At 40.3% G+C, this 22282-nt stretch overlaps 1 protein-coding gene across 11 annotated transcripts in view; it reads left to right on the top strand.

Moving 5' to 3' along the window:
- Positions 1-21283, top strand: part of NHSL1 (NHS like 1) — a 291056-nt gene extending 269773 nt beyond the window's left edge. For 9 of the 11 annotated variants that reach the window (XM_073627363.1, XM_073627362.1, XM_073627370.1 and 6 more), the window contains 4 exons: positions 7324-7455; positions 8386-11619; positions 11893-12022; positions 19059-21283. In XM_073627363.1, coding sequence (XP_073483464.1) covers positions 7324-7455; positions 8386-11619; positions 11893-12022; positions 19059-19758 — 4196 coding nt within the window. In that variant the 3' untranslated portion in view covers positions 19759-21283. The remainder of the gene's footprint in view (positions 1-7323; positions 7456-8385; positions 11620-11892; positions 12023-19058) is intronic. The other 2 variants (XM_073627369.1, XM_073627367.1) reach the window with 1 other exon arrangement.
- The last annotated feature ends 999 nt before the right edge of the window (positions 21284-22282 follow it).

The raw sequence follows: 22282 nt of genomic DNA, 5'->3' as shown, positions 1-22282 counted from the left end.
AACATTTCTTGGATAGATTGCCAGATCTAATAAGTGTACTTTAAGGTTTTAAAAGATCTTCACTTTCCAAATCTCTTCTAAATGACTCACTATTGGCTCAGCTAGGCGAATGCATGATCAGTTTTCATTCAGTGAAATCATTGTATGCCATATAGTAGATATCAGTTACATTAATAAAATGAATTCAACATGTCAGACATACTGAAGTCATTTCCCTGAGTCTTCTGCTGGAGAACACAGCTGTTGGAGAAATTAAGACACTAATTTTAGCTTTTACAACTCCTCTCCCTATTCATTTTATATTACATTCCCACAACCATGTAATCCATTTAAACTTGTCTGCCTTTGATTGGTAGCTAATGGGGATTCCAATTTGTTGTATTGGTGACACTGCAGTCCTGATAGGAAGCAGCCTGCAGATAAATGTAGTTTTAGGCCACACTCACACTGTTGTGTGTTTATTAAAGTGCAGTACAACAATATGCTATGTGTGCCGATGTTGAGGTGCAATCAACACACAAATGCACCAAACATTGCTGAAAAAACATTAGACGGTACATTTCTGTAAGCCTAGGTTGACACTTATGCAGTGCGATTTGACTGAGTTTTTTAGTGCAGTTTCAATGCGATTTGGATACAGCTGCGATTCTCTCTCTCTCTCTGAAAATCAGCTCAGAAAGACACTATAGCCTGCTAAAAATCGCACTGGAATCACTTTGTCTTTGAACACCTATGGGTTTTCTATGCAGTTTCCATTAGACTCTATGAAGATGAAAATAGCATTGCACTTCACAAAGCATGCATAGGGTCCTTTTTAAAAATCACATCGCATTTGGACTGCATATATGTGGACAGCCACCATAGAAAGTCATGTTATTTCACTTGTCGTGCCATTCCATGCGACCTGGAATGCATACGAAATCACATTCGTGTGAACCAGGGCTTAATGTGTTAGGGCCCACTGAAACTGAATGTGCACACTTATCACAACAAAAAACACACACAAAAGGTGAAAATGGAATCTTAGCTGCCTTAAGCAAAGATTCCCCTTAAAATGGCTATATTCTTGGCTTTGCAAACAGTTGTAAATGTAATAATAGTCTCACAAAATGGCATCATAAAATAGTGTGACTATTAGATTGTTACAAAAAATTTGACTCAAGTTGCAATAAGCAGCATACTGCATAAGCATAGACAGAACCACAACAGTTTCAGGAACATTGAATCGAATAGCAAGTGATATCCGTGACTTATCACAGTTAAATTGAAAGTAGTTCTCTAAATTCCACATGCTGTATATACACCATAGCAGTAAGGTAAAACAAATGGTGAAGATTTGACTTGCTAAACAATACAAATGTATTACATTTGGGTTCTGTTGGATTGCAGTGTGTACATTTCCATACAGTTTATAAGACGCTTCCTTTGGGTTTACATCATAACTGTTGTTCGCCCTCAGCAACTGCATGGATCCCATTAAAAACACAAGCTAGCACGCACAGGCTTCAAGCAACCTTTCAGAAGTTTTTTTTTCTTAAGGTGCAAGTCACCGTCCTGTCATCACTACTTAGGCTGGCCATATATGTTTAATTATCCTTAAGGCTGGATTCACACCTATGCATTTTTAGTGCTTTTTGCATATTTGCACCACAGAACATGTTCCATAGGAAACCATGTTAAATGGACTGTAGTGCAAATCTGCAAAATGGAAAAAGCACCAAAAATGCATAGGTGTGAATCCAGCCTTAGATTTAACAAAAAACATAATATGAGGTCAAAACTAAACCACTTTCAATTGTATCCAATTAGGCAGGCCCTTGCACTACATAGTTGGAGGTAAATCCAAAGAAAATTGTAGGAAAATTGTATAATGTATGGCCAGCCTTAGGGTCCTTTTACACAGGCTTTCCGCCCGACGGACTCTGTTTTGATCAGTGGGGGATCGAGCCGCTGATCCCCGCTGAGCAGGCGGATGACAGGTCCGTCTCCGCTCACCGCGCAGAGAGGAACCTGTCAGAGCCCCGCTTTCCTCTATGGGGGGGGGATCGGATGAAAACGGTTAGCCTATCCATTTTCATCCTATCCGCCAGTCGGATGGAAAATAGGGTTTCCATCCGTCTGATTTCACGGACAGGATCAGATAATGGGGGTTATTTACGAATACAGAAATAATGAACAAGCAGAACCACGTATATAAGTGTAGGAAGGACAACCAAGAGGTTTTGCCCATACCAACCCATTAATTCCTTGTATGTTCAGTTCTACTTTCGAAAATGCATGTTGAATCTAATTGGTTGCTATAGGCAACATATGAACCTTCATAGCCTATCCCTGCTGTAAAAATAAAGAGAATGGGTAAGTCACAGTCACGATTGGAATGTGGTAGTGCTTACAATATAATTGTCAAAGCGCAATGACACTTGTATATTTAACGGAGATCAGTTTATCCAGTTTTTTGTGTAACATAAAATACTTACATGGGCACTGTAAGCTTTGTTAGCTATATATACACACACAAATATTTCTTAGTCTAAATAGAGAAGAATTACACATTGAAGGGCTGTTTTGTGGATCTGCATTTAGAATGCATGCTCCTTCAGTTCCCTTTAAAAGACAATGGTGTGAATTGAGCTTTGGGAGTGGTTTAAATACTGGGGGAAGGGTGACAGCTGTGCAGCATGAGAAGTGAGGCCTTGTGTGTATGCTCCTTCTATAAGACCCAGGGCTAGCTGACACAGCGCCAGAATGTAGTGACTAATGTATCGCTCCTGCCCTCCCCAACACACTATGCTACCATAATGTTATATAAAATCAAAGGGTAGCCCTGTGGAAAAGGTAAAAAAAAAAAAAAAAAAAAATGAAGGATCTGTTTTAAAAAGCAATGGCATTCACAACCATTTCACCACCAACTTGGTTCAGGCATATTTCCCAATATAAAGGTTCCGACTCATAAGCTGTGTCATCAAAGGATATTGACAGATTTAATACTATGTTGAAAATGAAGGCTTAACATGCAGGTATGTGATGAGATGTTCTATTTCAGCAATAGAGGTATGCTATGGTAAATTAAAAATACTGAACCTGATCTAATAAATACCTGTTTTAGCTGAAGCACAGCAAATAATCAAATTCAGGTCTGCTGTAGACAGTGACAATTGGAGATTGATCCGTTGCTCTGCATTGTCTGAAAGAGCCCTTTCCTTTGACAGTTTTATATAGATCAGAAGTCTGGGGGCTTATGTATGAAAAGTGTGCTATCAAGAATAGAGCTTGTTGCCTATAGTAACTGTCATTTCTGTAGTACAGGGAATTAATCAAGGATTGTTTGCACACTTTTCATATACAAGCTTGGCTACTGATAGACTATTAATCATGTGTCAAAATTTTACTTGTTGGGTTTGATTTGCAATGATACATAAATATATTTTACAAGGATGGGAATATTTAGTCCTCTTACACATGGGAGGTTTTTTTTTTTTTGTTTTTTTACTGATCTGAAATGAGATGCATTGCTGTCTATGGGACATTGCACACAGCTAGGTAAGGATCAGTAAGGCCCGGTTCACACTGATGCGAGTTCATGACGATTGCGATGCGTCAAAAACACTTCAAATTCGCATGTCATTGTTTTCAATGAAGGTCGTTCACATACATGCGTTGCGATTCCTCTATGAATGCAATGTGATTAAAAAAAGGGTCTTGTGTGAGTTTACTGCGTTGCGAATTTAGTCTCCATAGACATCAATGTAAATCATTCTTGAATCGCATTGATGGTTCACATATGTGCGAATTTCACCACACTACTCTCCACAAAAACCAGGAAGTACACAGGAAGCTAACACCTTTTTTTTTTTTTTTAAACATTAATATTCTATTGGCTAGAATATCAATCGCAGCTATGTCCAACTCCTGAAAATCGCGGTAAAGTCACAGTAAATTCACACCTCACAAAGGACAAAAAACGGAACAAAATCACAGCGCATCAGTGTGAACCGGGCCTAATACAGCATTGAGTACAGAGCAGTAAAACAAAAATAGATTTTAAAAAAAGAAGAATTTTGCTTGTCTATACATTCACGCATTTTTACTCGCCTATAGTCAACATTACTCAGCTCTTTACACACAGCTTTTGGCCCCTTGCACACAGGCGTCACAAGTTCCTGAGTAAACATCAGTAAATGATGACGCCCGTGTGCAAGGGGCCTTAGTATTTTGTTACTAAATGGTAAAAACTGGTTGCTGTTTTTGTTAAGGCTTCTGTGACATTTGTTTGATTATTATTTTTGACACACCACTAAAACCTGAAGAATAGATTCTTTAAATTCAGAAGAATGACACTTAGCTTAACATTTTAAACATGTATGAAAATATACAGGTGTGAATGCACCCGTAGGAACTACAAGTCTCAGCTAGCTATGGAATCCATCTGTTAGATTATGCTGGATTATTGGAGGGCGGCATATAGCTCATGCCTGCTCTGGGAAATTGCTGCTACTGCTGCAAGTGAAATTCATTGACAGATGTCTTCCAAGAACGCCAACATACTGTGTGGGCACTCGATTGAAACCATACGTGAAACAATTTTTTTTCATGTTGGCCTAGCATACATTTTAGAATTCCTATAGCTATTAGCACATTGCCATTTCCTGGTGTCTTCCGGTCGTATGCATGCTGCGTTTATGGTGCTTGATGTTACCCACTGCATGTTTTGTTCAATATATTTTATTTAAAAGAAGTGGCCAGATCTATAGTTAATGAAGGGTGCTTATTAAAAACGCATGCCATGAATGGATTTTAAACTGCTGCATGCATTGTTGTAATGTGTTCCAGGTCACTGGACACACGCTGACTAAGGATGAGCTCTGGCGTGTTCGCACAGCCCACGTGCAGAGCCCACCAGGAAGTCGGCACTGCGATGCGCTAATCACAGGCAGTGAGACATTTCCCGATGCGCGGCTGCAGAGATCGGGAAATGTCCCACTGCCTGTGATTAGCGCAGCGCAGTGCGACTTCCTGGCGGGCTCTACACGTGGGCTGTGCGAACACGCCGGAGCTCATAATTAACGCTGACAGTTCTCTTTATAAAGTATACCTAAAGGCAAAACTATTTTCGGTAGAGTAGGGAATGGTTAAAACCCCTCTCAAGTTTCTCTTTTCCATTTCCCCACTGGAGAGTTTTCCCTTCACTTCCTGTCCTGTAGAGACAACAGGAAGTGAGCTGAAATCTCTCCAATGTGTGGGAAATGCCCACTGAGACCGGTGCCACCAGAACAGGTGTCCTCCCTATTGGATATTTTCCTGTCTTTTCTTGTTCTGATGGCAACTCAAATGTGGGTACACAGACCACAATAAAAACTTGACAGTGGTAGTAACCCCTCGCTACTGTATCCAATACTGAAAAATATAAGTGCTGGCTTTAGATAAACATTAAGTTCTTGTTAAGCTTTCTTACAAACTTTAGTACATGCTGTCACAATAAGGCTGTTTTTATTGCAGGCATTAGAATTTACGAGGGTACCATATACCTAATTATTCAATTGTCTAAAACAAGAGCTGTGCTGCCTCTAGAAAATGCTCTAGAAGACTGCAAGGGAGGATCTTGGTTGCTATGAGCAATTAAAGTAGTTCTTCCTGCTATAGACAAAAAGGGTAGTTCTTCCCACAACTCTTTTCTATTTCCTGTGAACAAAAGTAGTTTTTTCTCTTGTACAGTACTGTGTAATAAGAAAGTCTAGACCAGCCTTTCTCAATCTTTTTAATCCAGAGGAAACTTTAAAATAAACCAGGTTTTAGAGACCCGAAGTGAAAATTAAAAATTCTGAGTCAAGAACTTCATTTTCTTGAAGAGACATAAGGGTTGATTTACTAAAGGCAAATAAACTGTGCACTTTGCAAGAGCATTCACCCCCACAGCTTAGTAAATGAGGTGAAGCTTCACTTTAAAATAAATATGCAATCACATTCAAGAAAAAAAAAAATTGCACATGATTGGATGATGGAAGCTCTGGAGCAAATGTCTTGCAAAGTACACAGTCTGTTTGCCTTTAGTAAATCAACCCCAGTGTCACCTTGCCAGTGTAGGGCAAAGTGACGGCGCCTCTGGAAATAGCGTTTACTTAAAGTGGAAGTAAAAGTGAAACCTAATTTACTCTAAAACTACTCCCACCCCTATTCTAACCGTAATCTATCTAATTCAGTATAAAGAAAAGATCACTGTACTTACCTGTTCTGCAGCTGCTCCTCTGTGTGCAGGAGAAAGCCAACAACGGCTGGGAAGTTTCGTCAGCCATAGACTTACTATGGGGTTTCCTTTGTCAGCTGTCTCTCCTACACACTAAAGCCACCGCTGACAGCTCAGCCTGGGACCGAACCGGTGCAGCTGCAGAATAGGTAAGTATAGCGATATTTTCTTTACAGGGTTAGATAGATTAGGCTAAGTCTCCTTTCACATGGGCGATCCAATCAGGTCTGCCTGTCAGTTTTTTAGGCGGACCTGATCGGACTATCTATTGCTCTCTACGGAGCGGCAGATATCAGCGGACACATGTCTCCTGACACCCGCCACCATCTGATCCTGTCCCCCAAAACAGAAAGATGGCGTAGAGAAAGCATAAGAGCTTGCTGTTATACAAGCTGAAGCCTGTGTGAAACAGGCCCTTGTTCACACTGGAGCGACTTGTCATGCGATGTCTGGGGAATGCCCTATCCAGAGACACAGTGACCTTGCCCTTTGTGAGCAAGGTGACACCCAACCCACCCAAAACAGTTAATGTTTGGTAGATGCTAGGGCATTACCATTCTGAGGGGTTCCCAAAGGTTTGAGTTGATTTTTTTCAGTATTATGGAGGGTGCAACATGCGGCTCTGGAACCTGCAAGGGCACATCTAATACTCTCAAGTGAACTGGGGGAGTTGAGAATTATGGTAGGGAAATCTCCCTCTTGAAAAATACAAGACAAATAAGAAACCAAGGGCTACTGTAACTCATCTAATTAACCTCCACTATAAGTAAAGTACCACTTTAGAATTAACGAAAATTTGGCAGCTACGGCAGTGTAACAGTCTGGAATCTGGTATGCAGTTTAATCACTGATGTCCAATTGATTTAATAAAAAAATCACCAATACACTTGCTTTGCAATTTGACCACCTTATTGTGACAAAGAGTACGGTTTTCAATGTATGCCTTTGCTAGAACTAATACTAACATCATCATCCATTAATACCTTCTCTGTTATTGTCCCAATAATTTAGAGGTAACCGATGCATGATGTTAGCGTGCTTGGAATTAATGTTGCCTTGCTTATTCTACTACTCTGTATCAGGGGAGAATTTCGACCGCCAAGCCAGCTTGAGGCGGTCTCTTATTCACACTGACACTGTGGTAAGACGTCCAAAGAAGGTCAAAAGGAGAAAGACTATAACAGGCGTCCCAGACAACATACAAAAGGAGCTAGGTATGGCTCATCAGAACTGTATTCCACCAGCAACCATCATCCTCATTGCTCACCACTACCAGCCTAATTACATATATCGCCAGCCATCAAGCAATACAGTCTGATAGCCTTCAAAACAATGTAATTGTAAAAAAAAAAAAAATTGGTTACAGTCATGGTAAAATGGAAAGTTTACTAACTACTTACACTGAAAAATATCACTAAAGTGTCGTACTTACATTTCCTTTCCTGTTGCATTGTTCTGACCCACATTAATATCTGAAATCTAACTAATTTCAACTACCAAATGCCGCTGAACTGTCTGGTGATGGGCTGCATCAGCTCTGCTCTATGGTACTGTGGCAAGGGAGAACATATGAGCATAGCACATATTACTCTAATGAAAGCAGTGGTGTCTGTATGGGTTTTACTTTACTGTAACTTATCCTAAAATTGGCATGGTTTGTAAATACTGTATGTGTTGAGCATGAGGTGGTAGTCACTGGTTTGTGTGTACAGAAGTAGTCTGTAGCTATATTAGGTATTAGGAATTAATCATTTTTTATTAGCCTTGCTATTTTGCTGATTTGAATCTTATATTTATAGTTTTGAATGGAACAGTCGAGAGGAAAACAATGTAATCAATGACAAATAATATTACTTGTTTACGCTGCTAATATATTAAAACCGGGGCAACTAATTTGCTACCTCCTAAAGTTTTTCTTTGCTTCTTGACTGTCCAATCGTATTAGTTTTGCATGATGTAGTGCTGCCGCTAACTTTTCAATCATTAGCTGTTGAAATCGGAAATAATTTTTGGTTGTTGAATGATATTACTTTACATAATTTTGTGCTTCATATTTGGGCTAAATTATTTACAGAGCAACATAAGCAGAAGAATTTAGCAATTCCTCTTATGCAGTTCTAACTGTTTTAATTTTGTTCCAACAGCGGGTACATGCCAGATAGGTTTCAGAGGACATTCAATGCACATACCGGAGAGCTATAATGCACTGGACAATCTAGAGCCATGCCTCTCGCCTTCGCAGCGGTCTGAAACAAGGGACTTCAGTTGCCAAACTGAAGAGATAAAGATAGTACCTCCTTCTGTCCGAAGAATTAGAGCCCAGAAAGGACAAGGCATAGCAGCTCTAATGTCTAGTTCTTCTGGAAATATGTCCACCCTGAGCGACCCTACAGGATGTACTTTACGACCCAATGGCGATCTGAATTTCCGCAGTTTACCAAGGACAGGAGTTCGGGTCTGCCTGCAGTCCCTTGAGGAAAGGACAGAAAGCACCAACAGGATAGAAGATTCTTTTATTACGTTGCCCCGTCAGCTAAGCAAGTTGCAGGTGGATGACAGTGTTGTTCACCTCAGGAATACCCATAGAACTGGAACACTATCAAGGCCAAAATCCCAAGAAGTCCGGGGCTCAGAAAGAGAAGTTTTTTCAAACCCAGCATGTGTGGTTTCCCCTCATGCAGCTTACTCCACAAGTGTCATCCCCAATGCCATGTTGTCCTCTTCTTCAGAGGTGATTGCCATTAACACATCTCAAAGCAGTGGGCAACTGGACCTTAAACCAACATTCCATGGGTCATCTTCCAATAGTAAAAGTGTATGTCGAGAGCTCAGTGTCAACACTAAGGGTGATCATCGCTTCTGTAGTGCTAAATGTAGTGAGAACAGTTCATTGAGGCATTCTCAGGCCTCAGATGCAATATCACCAGGTGCCATGATGATTATTAACTTGCGTGATCATGTAATGCCTCCCAACAATACAAATAGCATGAACAATAGCCCACAAACAATACCATACAAAATGAATGCTGCCTTAAATAGCCACCCACATGACAGTGATACACACAGTGAATCAAGCTACTCAGATGGTCGACAAAGAAACGGGAGCATAACCAGCAGCGTTAACAGTGCAGACCAGTGGCCTTGTGAAACTAGGGAAAATGACAGTAATGTTCCTTTAAGGAAACCATCATCCGCTGTCTCTGGATCTCCTGTTAGTAATATGAGCACTTGTAGTTCAGACAGGAAAGCTGACTCCAGTTCACTCTATTCTCTGGACCATGATGGCTACTACACTTCAATGCACATGGATTCTGGAGTTGGATCAGGTAACCAGAGACAACACAATGGTGTTCAGAATCCCCGTCACAGTGTCATCAATGTCATTGATAAGAAAGACACGCTGAACCAGGATGATACTTCAAGTTATAGTGACAAATCTCTTACCCGCAGCATATCTCTGAAAAAGCCAAAAAAACCTCCTCCGCCTCCGTCTAGGACGGACTCTCTCAGGCGTCCACCTAAGAAAGACCTACAATCTAATGGCCAGGTGCTTAATGAAAAGCTTATTGCCACTCTCCAGCAATCATTGCAGCTAAACTTGAAGAGTAAAAGTGGCAGCTCACCATCACAGAGTCCATGCAGCGACTATGAGGATCCTTGGGTGCTGCGATCTCGCAGTCAGAGCACAGTAAGTGCAAGTAGTAGTGGTCTGTCTGCCACAGCTGCCAACATGTACTCTATTTGTCCTGTTACTCCCTCTCAGAGTGAGACAAGCAGCATAAAATCTGAGTATGCTGATCATTGGAGTTATTACATTGATGAGCATCCAAAATCAACATTGCACTCCCCTAAGAAATCGTCACATTTTTCTGAACAACAAATGCATAGTGGCGTATCCAAACCAATTAATACATCACCTGAAAAGCCTTGCAGAGTCACTTCACCTTCTAGTGGATATTCAAGCCAGTCGAATACCCCAACCAATCTAACACCTGTACCACTACTCTTGAGAAGTATGTCTCCAGGAACTGGAAAAAATAAAGTAAAGCCCAAAGTGCCTGAAAGAAGATCTTCTCTGATCTCATCAGTCTCTATTTCTTCATCATCAACTTCTCTTTCATCAAACACATCAGACTCTGCACAGCAGACTATCAGAAAAGCTACCATGGTTTTGCCATCCTCTCCAACACCCCCACTTACACCAGACCCACCCCCTCCACCCATGATAGATATGGTTGACAATAGTACTTTGCCACCATCTCCGAATCTCCCACCTCCACCTCCAGAGGCAGCACTGTTTCTATTACCTGGTGACAATCTGTGGCTATCAGGTTCAAAAAATACTGACAAATATACACAACAGGCCTTTCCCCCACCAGCTCTTCCTCCTCCCCCTCCTCCTCTTCCCACTTTGCACTCTAAGGCTGCTCCCAAAGTTCCCCCTTTTAACACAGAAACACTAAAATTGAAAAAGGAGCTCTCGCCTCAAAGAAAGGACACTTTCCTGGTTAATCCACGAAATAACTCCCCAAATAAACAAGAACTAATAAGTCCAATAGCTCCTCTTATTACTGCTCAGGCACTACAAATGGTGCAGTTAAGGTCTGTTAAAAAAGCATCACAACCAGAAGCTGAAAATATAGCTGAGCAGGTGCAAGAGCCAAAATTTCAAAATGAAACGTCACCCTTATTTTCACGGCCATCTTCCGTGCCATCTGTCTCCTCACATCTCAGTTACAGTGAAAGCATCAAAGAAGATAAAAATCTGAACTTGCAAGATGAGCAGCTACAGTACTCTGATTCTCCGAACAAGTCAGCTAGATTTACTACTGTTGAAAATACGAACGGTGGATGCAGAGAAGAGGAATATCAGGATTCAGCACACAATGAAGATAAAACTATGTTGTCCAAAATGTCATCGCCACAAGAGAAAACAAGTACTTCCCAAAGTCCGCCAAATGCATCTCCCAACAAGAAGCCTCCTCCTGTTTCAAAGAAGCCCAAATTGTTTCTTATCGTTCCACCTCCGCAGCTTGATTTGGCAGCAGAAAAAATAGCTCAAGTCAAAGAAAATGTGAGTAGCATGCCAAAAGCCTCTGAGAAGGATTCTGTAAGCGAACATTGTGAGGAGGTAAATGGCCATGTAGCAGAAGAGAACAGTTCAGAAGAGTCTGTGAGTTTGAATTGCCAAGCCGGAGAAGAGACTGTGTCCTCCTGTAAAGTTGCCGAGGACATCACAATTTTTACTCCTGCTCTGGAAAGCCCAAATCACCAGGAAGAGGAGGAGCAGCCTACAATGTCTGATGAGGCCAGCGTCCCAGATGGCAAGAATGGGAGCACAAACTGTGACCAAAAAATATTCCAGGAAGATGAAAATGGTAAGAGAAGTAATTTTCCTTTACTATCCCACTTCTTTATGGGATCATTTTGCTAGTTCCTAAAAGTATTACAGCGTTATGTGCATATACTGTGTATGTGTGTGTGTGTATATATATAATTATAATGTGTGTTTCATTTCTCTAGTGGCTTATTAGCAAGCTTTTCTGAATGCATACATGGTTTTCTCCAATGATCAAAGTTAGCCACTAACTATTGCTATTAGTACATCGTTTCTACACTATAGTTGAACATTCATTTTATTCCTTTTGTAGCTGATGTTTTTGAAACAAATACTTCAAGTTCACCCCTTCTACAGACCAATGACCGATTCAGTGGCAGTGAGGAAATATTAACTCCAACTAGGCCTAGGACTACTGAGGATCTGTTTGCAGCCATTCATAGGTAAGTCATGTCTCCTAGTTTTATATATTTTATGAGCATTTTTTGCTCTTTTTTTTTCACTGTCCCTAGCTCTGCAAAAACATGCTATATGATGGAATCCGTGTTTTTTGCAGAGAACATAAGAAGTTTTTACAAGGTTATTTGTGTTAATTTCCGAATCTGTGTTCTGTTATGTTTATGTTAAATTTATGCTACTTTTTACTTTTTTCCATTTTACATTAAACTCTTACCCTAGGTTCACACCTATGTGTTTTTTAGTGCATTTTGCAGTTTGCAGAAAGGCACTACAGTCCATTTAACATGGTTTCCTATGGTACACATTCACATTTATGCGTTTTGCAGCCGGTGCGTTTTTTGGAAAGGGTCAGGAACTTTTTCCCCGCATATTGCATGTAATAGACTTCAATGGAATCGCACCAGAAACGGAAGTGTTGTGTTTGTGATGCGATTTTTGATGTGTTTTGCATTTTGCATTTTTTTTCTGTTTAAACACTGTATATAGCTGGTTGCTAAGGAGTGGGCCGGGAAGCCGGCCGCCGCATCCCTAACAACCAATGAGTCATCAGCTGTCAGCTGAGTTCCCCGCTGACAGCTGAATGTAAAAAACAAAATTGCCAGCAAAAAAAAAAAAAATAGTGAAAAAAAAAGGGCCCCTTGGGTCTGGTTTGGATTTGGAGGGGACCCCCCATGCCACAATTTAAAAAAAAAATGGCATGGAGTCCCCCCAAAATCCATGCTAGACCCTTATCCCAGCATGCAGCCCGTCAGGTCAGGAAAAGGAGGGGGTGAGTGAGCGCCCGCCCTCCTGAACCATACCAGGCTGCATGCCCTCAACATGGGGGAATGGGTGTTCTGCTAGGAGGGGCTCTGACCATGTCAATGGGGACATGGGCCTCTTCCCCACAACCCTGGCCGATGGTTGTGGGGGTCTGCGGGCAGGGGGCTTATCAGAATCTGGAAGCCTCCTTTAAGAAAGGATACTGTACCTCTATTCATTCACCCCAAAAAGCAGTGAAGTGTTAAAAAAAACAAGAGACGGTTTAGTCCTTTATTGAGGATGGACTAAACCGTCTCTTTTTAATAAAGGACTAAAAAGTCCTTTATTAAAAATGAAAAAAAAAAAAAACACCAAGCACGTAATGCACTATTTTTTTTTTTAAATAAGGTTCTGTTTAAGGTCTTCCCAATTCCAATCAACAAAGAACCCACTCACTTTGTAATTCCAGTGCACAAGTGGGCACAAACACTGTTTATCAATGCACAAGCGCCGTACTCTGCAGCTCTTGTCTGCTCTCATGAACTTGAGCTCATGAGCTACCTGAAGAAAAAGAAAAAAACTGAAAAACATTCTGTCTTATGCCTCGTACACGTGATTGGAATTTCCGCCAACAAAATCGTGGATTTTTGTTCGTAGGTTGATGGCTCAAACTTGTCTTGCATACCCATACACAAATGTTGGCCAACAATTACGAATGTAGGAATGTGGTGACGTACGACAAGCCGAGAAAAAGGAAGTTCAGTAGTCAGTGCGGCTCCTTCTGCTTGATTCCGAGCATGTGTGAACATTTGTGCGACTGACTTGTGTACACACGATTGGACTTTCCGACAACACAGTTTTATTGGCGGAAAATTTGAGAACCTGCTATCAAACATTTGTTGGCGGAAAGTCCGACAGTAAATGTTCGATGGAGCATACACACGATCTGACTTTCCGACAACAAGCTCACCTCCAACATTTCCCGTCGGAAAATCTGACACGCATTATAGTTTCCTCTTAAATGTGACATATACATGATTGGAAAGGGTAGTTATAAAAATGCCCTTGAAGGCCTCCATTGTTAGTTCCTGCAGTTGGAATACTGAAGAGGTGACACATATAATATTAATAGGAAGGGGGCAGGCTTAACTAAACATGGTAAAATACAGTTAAATGTGAGGGATTCAATTAATGAAGGGTTTCTAAAATGAGATTATGTTCTGTCTATGAATGATCCCAATCTCACTACTTCTTCTGTATGGCTTATGTCTAAATGATACATGAATAAATTATTCTTAGGGATTGATCTATTCTATACCATTAAACTGCTAAAATTCTTAATGAAGAATTGACATATCTTCAAAATTTTTAATCCGAATAACATATGCACACATAGAAGCTGATTTTTGAGAAATGGAACTTAAGCCCATATCAATCGATTAGAAGTCTGTTAATCTTTTTAATAAAAACTGATGACAGTAGCAGCAAGGCGACTTCTGTGCCAGTTTTTTTAGCCATATAACATTTTTTTTTAGATAACGTGAATCTGCAAAAAAAAAAAAAAAATGGCAGTAGAAATTGGGGACAGTCATTTGTACCCTACCAGTAGGTAATCATCTGGCTTTGTCTGTTGTCTTTCTTGAATTTTAATTGGGATATCTGGCAGTATCAGATAAAGAACACATGACAGCATTTTTTATGTTTATTTCTATATTTACTTTATATGAATTGTAACTGTTACATGTATGATGATCCTGTATACAAAAATAATGCATTATTTGTAGCTAATGTTTATTATACATGTCTCTCTTTTATTTTTCTGTTTTTGTTTTTTTTTTCTTTTTTGTCTGTTGATACTCCCTTCTTTCAATTGCCACTGTCAATACCCCCTTCTGGTTCTATAACACAGTTTTGGACAGAGTGTCAACGCCAATGCCTCTTGGCAAGCATGGCTGAATCTGGCAAGTAAAAATATACCCAGGACCCATACTGCTCAGTGAATGACCAGTGTTGGGATTATTGTATGTCTAATTCATTCCAACGTCATCCAAAATTCCCTCTGTTATGACATTGTGGACCTAGTTGTATGCCCCAGACAGTTCTGTACTTGGGAACATTTTCACTCATTAATCTTCATGCATTTGCTGTAGTAGAAAAAAGTTCTTACACATTTTCCTTACCATGCAGATGCAAACTGTGTTCTCTCAATACGTTTTCATGTTAACTGTGCAGTTCTATTTAGAGGAAACAAATGGCGTAGTATAGTGAAGGTATGTTGTTGCCCTGTGAATGTGTGCAGGGGAACTGCCTTGGTTTAGCACTTTTATTTTAGACATTAATGTTATTTAAATTCACAGTATTTAGAGGGGACAGTCTTTCATTTACGGGTGTAACATGTTACGAACGGACCCGTACCTCCCCAATTCCCACTGGGACAGTTAGCGAGGTTCTTCTCCCTCCCCGCTAGCTGTTACAATTTAAAAAATACATTGCCGAGTGGGACTCCGCCCGTGTCACTGATTTACAGTACATGGCTTTTCTGTGCATGGAAAACTACAAGACCCAGCTTGGGTTTGGGCTTGGGCTGTCGGCTTGTAGTTTTCAATGAACTACCCCGGCGATGTGGAGCGCCGTGGTATTACATTCATGCTTCCTGTCAGAATGTATCTGCTTACCCCTACAGGATGTACGGGCAAGCAGATACACTGACAGATCTGCTGGAGACCTGCATGGCACCAGCAATCTACTGATCACTGGTGCAATGCTATACAAGCTCCAAAAAAAGAAAAGAAAAAAAAAAGCCGAATTTTTTTTACCTGCAAAAAAAAGTGCATTTATAATTTTTTTCCAAAAAGTGAACTGAATCCTTTAAACATTTTTTATATCAATTGTAAAAATATCCTCATAAGAACACTGGATCTGCCTTGGACAGCTCAGCGTGTTTGTTTTAAGATTGACACTTGCTTTAGAATTGATGGTAAATTTAGGTGAGATTTATGTATAGCATGTTAATCATTGCTTAATACTGCATATGAATTTTCCCTTCATGGTTTTCAGTGAATTGGGCGCTGATTACACTGTGATGTTAGGTGATAATTATAGAGTACCACTGAGTTTTCTCCTTTTGGACTCCTGCCTTATTTAGCCTGAGATGATTGATCTTTAGCAATCAGATATACTCTTCAGAGTAGTGTTTCTCAACCTTTTTACCTTCGAGGAACCCCTGGCAAAAAGTATGAGATCCCGGGGAACCCCTGAAATAATGTTGACATCTACAGCTCACGGATCATTGGTATGATCAGCAAGCTGTGGATAATATCAATTATTTTTAGAAATAGCATTAAATACAAGAATAAATATTAAAAGGTACCTATTTAATGTGAAACTTGTACTGGGTCCAACTTGAGATAAACAGTATATGGAGGGGTCAGGAGGACACACTACATGAGAGGGAATCGGGGCACATTACATGAGGGTAGAGCACATTATGTGGGAGCAGGGCACATTACATGAGGGTAGAGCACATTATGTGGGAGCAGGGCACATTACATGGAGGCAAGGCACATTACGTGGGAGCATGGCACATTAAATGGGACAGAGGGTGGAGCACAGGGCACATTACATGGAGGCAAGGCACATTGCATGGGACAGAGGATGGAGCACAGGGCACATTACGTGGGAGCAGGGCACATTATGTGGAACAGAGCACAAGGCACATTACACGGGACAGGGCACATAGCGTGGGACAGGGCACAAAGCATGGGACACACTGTGGACACATTGTAGGGGACAAGGCTGGGCGCACTACAGTACCGTCTTTCTTCTACTGGGTTCAGAGGCGGCTTTCATAAGTCCTCCAGTGGTGCACTGTTCCCTGCCAACCCCTCCTTCCATACTCCTATCCTGTCCATCCCAAATGATGTCACATATAAGCACCTAGGATGGTGGGGAGGGGCTGGCGGGGAACAGCCTGCTACAGCCAATAGTATGGCAGCTGCTTCCCTGCTATCTCTCCATGTGTCCATGTGATCTACATGTCAGTTGTCTGCGACTTACAGGTAGATCGCCGCTGAACCCCCGGTTGAGAAACAATGGTTTAGAGTAACAAATTTGGCTCCAACTGTGAGATAAAATGCAAATCTCAAGAGAGAAATACATAGGCAAGGGCTTTCCTCCTTCTGAAAATGCTAGTTACTTGACCGGCTCTAGCATCAGCACTTTCATTTAAAGGCAGCATAAGCATCCTCAATACTTTTTCTAAATAAACTGAAAAAAGAGATGGGGTGATTAGTGCTACCTAGGAAACCTAAATGCTATTGCATGTTAGGAAAAAAACCACAGAAGGTAATTTTATAATAATACGATTATAGAGTTACACACCAATGCCCATATCATCACAGTCAGTAGGTAAGATAAAATACCCCAGTGACTGGTATGAAATGGGTAAAAAGGAGTCCTTAGATCCCTAAACTAAATATTGTTGAGTATTTAATACTGTGTGTAAAAAGAAAAAAAATGGTGTATATATGGACTGCCTATGTGGGCACAGTATATAGACAGAGATGTCTCAATATATCTGTGCTAATATACGCTGTGCCATCTACATAAAAAAATCACAGATCAAATGCAAGCAGTCAGCCAAACGGGTACAATATAAATCATATCAGCCAAGCGGGTGCAATATAAATCATATAGTGAGGCTTGAACCCAGCATGTGCTACAGTAGATAGATCAGAGTGATGTATAATAGTCCCATAGGCTTATATCTGCATCAAACACATCTACATGTATACATAGATCAAACACAAAACGTCGGCCATATGGGTACACTACAAATCATATAGTAAAGCTTAGACCCAGCATATGCTGTAGTAAATAAATCAGAATAATGTACAATAGTCCCATAAGCTTATATCTGCATCAGACCAGGACCTCATAGGAGTGACTTTAGTGCTTAAGATGTTTACAGGTGACTTCTGTGCTCCCCCTTCAGATTTCCTACTCACCGGCTCCAGGCACCCCTGCAGGGGTAATGGGCATAAAATGCTTTATATGGAGATCGCTGCTCCCTGTTGTCTGCGGTGGATGCCCCGGATGTATCCTGGCTGATGGAAGATGCTGTAGTGCCCTCATACACCAAAACATGAAAAAAGAGCATTTAGGTTTCCTAGGTAGCGCCAATCACCCCATCTCTTTTTTCAGTTTATTTACATTAGCAGAGTACCCTTTGTGAGTGCTCAGTGTAGGGGAGGCAGCAACCTGTTCTCTTACCATATAGGCCCATCCTAAGCGCAGCTTTTCTACTTGTTACCAATACTTTTTCTGTTGATAGGTTTTCTCTAAAGATCCATCAGCTTTATGGTCAGCAAAGTCTGTGACCAGAAATTATAGTTCATATGCATGGCCTGGCAATTTTTTTTGTTTCAATTAAAACCAAATGCTTAATTGCAGAAAAGCAGGTGTGGGAGATATTATTTTGTGTATCTTTTAAGGCCTTTTGAGTGAAGTTGAAATTTCATGCCTTAACGTTTGACAGAAGCTAAGTGTATTTTACAATCAGGTAACTTGAATCTTAACTTGTAAGCAAATACGGTATATAAGCTATTTTACTTGAGTTTGTCTGAGTGTAGTTTAGCGCCATCTTGTGGTAGACGTTTGCCTGACAATTAGCTGTTTTCTAAATCTAGCGCTGTACAAATTGTTGACTTATAGGGACTACAACAATATTGTAACATACAAAAATAAGTGAAACGATATACATTTTTAAACCTTAATGCTTCCTCTTTTTTTGATTTGTAATAGACATTATATAACAGAAATATACATTTTGTAGTCAGCAGAAACAGTTTCTATCCTTATATTTATATTTCATGTAGATACTGAAGAAAAAATTGACCTCTGATGAGTAAAACAGTGTCCCATGGATTGGGATTGGAGGAGGCTTTAAATCTTACTTGACATTTGGATTTCAAATGTCAGAGTGGAGTGGGTTTCTGAAGGACCCATCCTTTCTCTGTGTACTTTTCCTGTTTTCTGACCTTGTCACAGGCAGCTATTTATTGTAAGATATCAGGGGGTCGAGAATTCAGAAGCATTCAGAAACATTTGTAGATATTGTTGGAAATGAACGAACAACATTAACCATTTCCAGAATTGAACTGCACGTTCAACATTGAAAACAATATAACGCCCATGTTGCCCCACAGATATTTGTAGCCCATGGTAAATCCCTTTTCTGTTGCAGCCATTTAATATATATATATATTTTTTTACTTCTAGATCCAAAAGGAAGGTTCTTGGTCGCAAGGATTCTGATGATGATCGCTGTAGAAATCACTCACCTTCCCCACCAGTCACACCAACAGGAGGAGTCCCAAACGTGAGCTCCTTTAAGCAGCCTGGAGCAATCCACAGAAGTATCCGAAAGTCTAATACCAGCAATGATAGTTTCAAAGCTCTGTTACTAAAAAAGGGAAGCAGGTCGGAGTGTGGATTTCGTATGTCTGCTGCCGAAATGCTGAAACACACTGACCCAAGGTTTCAAAGATCACAATCTGATTCAACCCTGGAGCTGCCAGACAGTCCAACACTGATTTCCCCGAGCAATAATAAAAGAGCTCAGGAGGAATGGGCCAAGAGTGAGGGAATAATGCCAAGAAGCATGTCAGTTTCTGGGACTAGGTACAGCCGCTCCAGAACACCACCATCTGCAGCCAGCAGTAAATACAACGTCCGGAGCCGCATTCAAAGCAGTCCCATGACAGTGATTTGTGAAGGGGAAGGAGAGACGGCTGACGCTGTAGAAAATAGCTGTACAAAGGCACCACTTATGAACACAATGAGCCTGGACAGGTTTCAGAGAAGGGACTCTGAGCTGAATTACTCTGTTGGTGCTGACAGTTCCAATTCCAGAGTTCACATAGACTTGATGAGTAGATTTTCAGATGTCAGCCCAAGCAAAGACAATGACTTTTCGTAAGCAAATAGCTAAAGAATGGTGGTGTGTCATGAAATGTATCAAGCAAATCCCTAGAAAGCAGAGAGAATGCTATGATCACAAAAGCAATGTTGCACATTGCCATGCACTTGGTATCTGTATAGTGAATGCTTTAACATTGCAGCCTCTGTGAGTTAGCATTTAGCGGGATTGATTTAGTATGCAGCACCTGCAAGACAGAGCGGTGAAACCAAAGTTGGGAAAGAGATCTAGAACCCCAATGCCTGCATTGGAGCTTTTAAACACATCTCAAAGAAACAGCTGCCAAGAACATGCATCCAGGCATGAGGTAATGGGTTGGAAATGCTGTCTATATTTAGGTTTCTAAAACATAGTGACATCTACTAAACAGGGTATAATGGGTCATAGATACACTGCTGGCATGACTTATTCTGGACATCAGCCGGAGTTTATTACACTGAGTGCAATTAGTGGGCTGGTAGTGGGCTTGTTAAACTAACCCAATCAAATTGCTGGTTTATGATTTCTTTGGTACTGGTTGTCGTTTCTGGTTTTATTTTTCTTTTCTATTAATATCGCAGTTGAGTCACCTCTCTTGAATATTTTCAGCTGCTGTGCAGCGGTACAGGCCTAGATTTTACTTATGTAGAAAAAAAAATGCAGCATAGAAAATATAATACAATCAGCCATAGAAGTATATTGCCACTTCATAAAACTCATCAAAAATTTCATTTTTGAATGCAAATATTCAGTGCAGAATTTTTGTAACAAAAACAAAACTGCAAATGTACAGGACCCTACATGATGCTGCAATAAGCTGCAGTGCACTCGGCTGCATTGCTAGACCATGTAGTTACACTATAGGGTTTTTGTTAATAAACACTACGTTTTCCACTTGTTTCTTTTCTCAGACTGTGTAACTTGCACTACAAAGATGTTTGCGTAACCATATATTTTATTGCTTGACATTCATTTTAATATGTTGACACAAAAGACTAAACACAACAAAAAATGAATGCCAATGTTTGTTTCTTATCTAAAAATGCTAAATTTTGGTTACCAAAGAATAGTTTCAATCTCTTTTTAGTTTTAAAAGCAATATGCTTGTACAATTTCTTAACAGTTTTTACATGTGGAAAAAGGCATTTTACAATTTGGACAGACTGAGTTTCTTTTGTACTGTTTTATAGCATAATTTTGACGTCTTGTGTAGTTTTTATATTATTTGTATATATTAGGACTTTTAAAATCCTTACTTTTTAACCTGCGTTTAAAATTTGTACATTTTTGAGAATTTTAGAAAGGAAAAAAAAACACGTGTAGTTAACCCATAGGCTGCCAAAGGAGGTTACATCATAATGCAATGCAATATGCTGAAGCCCCCTGCAGCAGGCTACATAAAATGCTTAATTTATTTCAGTACTTCTGTGATATGTGGCTGTGACCCTCAACCTTTGTAATACTGTAAACATTCAGGGGCCTTCAATTTACTAGACAATGACAATGCTGTGACTGTGCTTCAAATAAAGCAAGGCTGAAAAAAACAGAGTATGTCTTTTGAGCTTTTTTGTGTTTGTGAAAAATGTGCTTTAGCAATTTTATCAAGAGAAATAATAGGGTTTATGGTAAAGCCTACATTCTACCTTTCCTAACCACTTTCCATCCAGGCCAATTCTGACATTTCTCTCCTACATGTAAAAATCATCATTTTGTTTTGTTTTTTGCTAGAAAATTACTCAGAACCCCCCAAACATTATATAGAGAGAAAAATGGCGGTTGTTGCAATTTGTTATGTCACACAGTATTTGCGCAGCAATTTTTCAAATGCAATTTTTTTGGAACAAATACACTTTAAAGAATCTTAGTTAAAAAAAACAAAATGTATAAGCCAATTTTTTTGGTAGCATATAAAAGATGATGTTACGCCGAGTAAATAGATACCCGTCACACTTAAAAATTGTGCACACTCCAAAATCTCCATAGGTTACACTTTAAAAATTTTTACAGGTTACCAGTTTAGAGTTACAGAGGGGGTCTAGTTGTAGAATCTTTGTTCTGGCTCTAACGTTCACGTGTGTGGTGCCAACGCCGTTTACATATGCAGGCGCAACTTATGTATATGTTTGCTTCTGTGTGCAAGTGAGCATGAGAGGATGGGGGCGCTTTAATGCCCTGTACACACGATAGGATTTTCCGATGGAAAATGTGTGATAGGACCTTGTCGGAAATTCCGACCACGTGTAGGCTCCATCACACATTTTCCGTAGGAATTTCCAACACACAAAGTTTGATGCCCCGTACACACGGTCGGATTTTCCGACGGAAAATGTGTGATAGGACCTTGTTGTCGGAAATTGCGACGTGTGTGGGCTCCATCACACATTTTCCATCGGAATTTCCGACACACAAAGTTTGAGAGCTTGCTATAAAATTTTCCGACAACAAAATGCGTTGTCGGAAATTCCGATCGTGTGTACACAAATCCAACGCACAAAGTGCCACGCATGCTCAGAATAAATTAAGAGACGAAAGCTATTGGCTACTG

This window comes from Aquarana catesbeiana, linkage group LG04 (assembly GCF_042186555.1).
Source record: "Aquarana catesbeiana isolate 2022-GZ linkage group LG04, ASM4218655v1, whole genome shotgun sequence".
In the NCBI taxonomy this organism is placed as follows: domain Eukaryota; kingdom Metazoa; phylum Chordata; class Amphibia; order Anura; family Ranidae; genus Aquarana; species Aquarana catesbeiana.
Note: the sequence above shows the minus strand (reverse complement) of the source record. Positions and strands in the feature narration are given on the sequence as shown.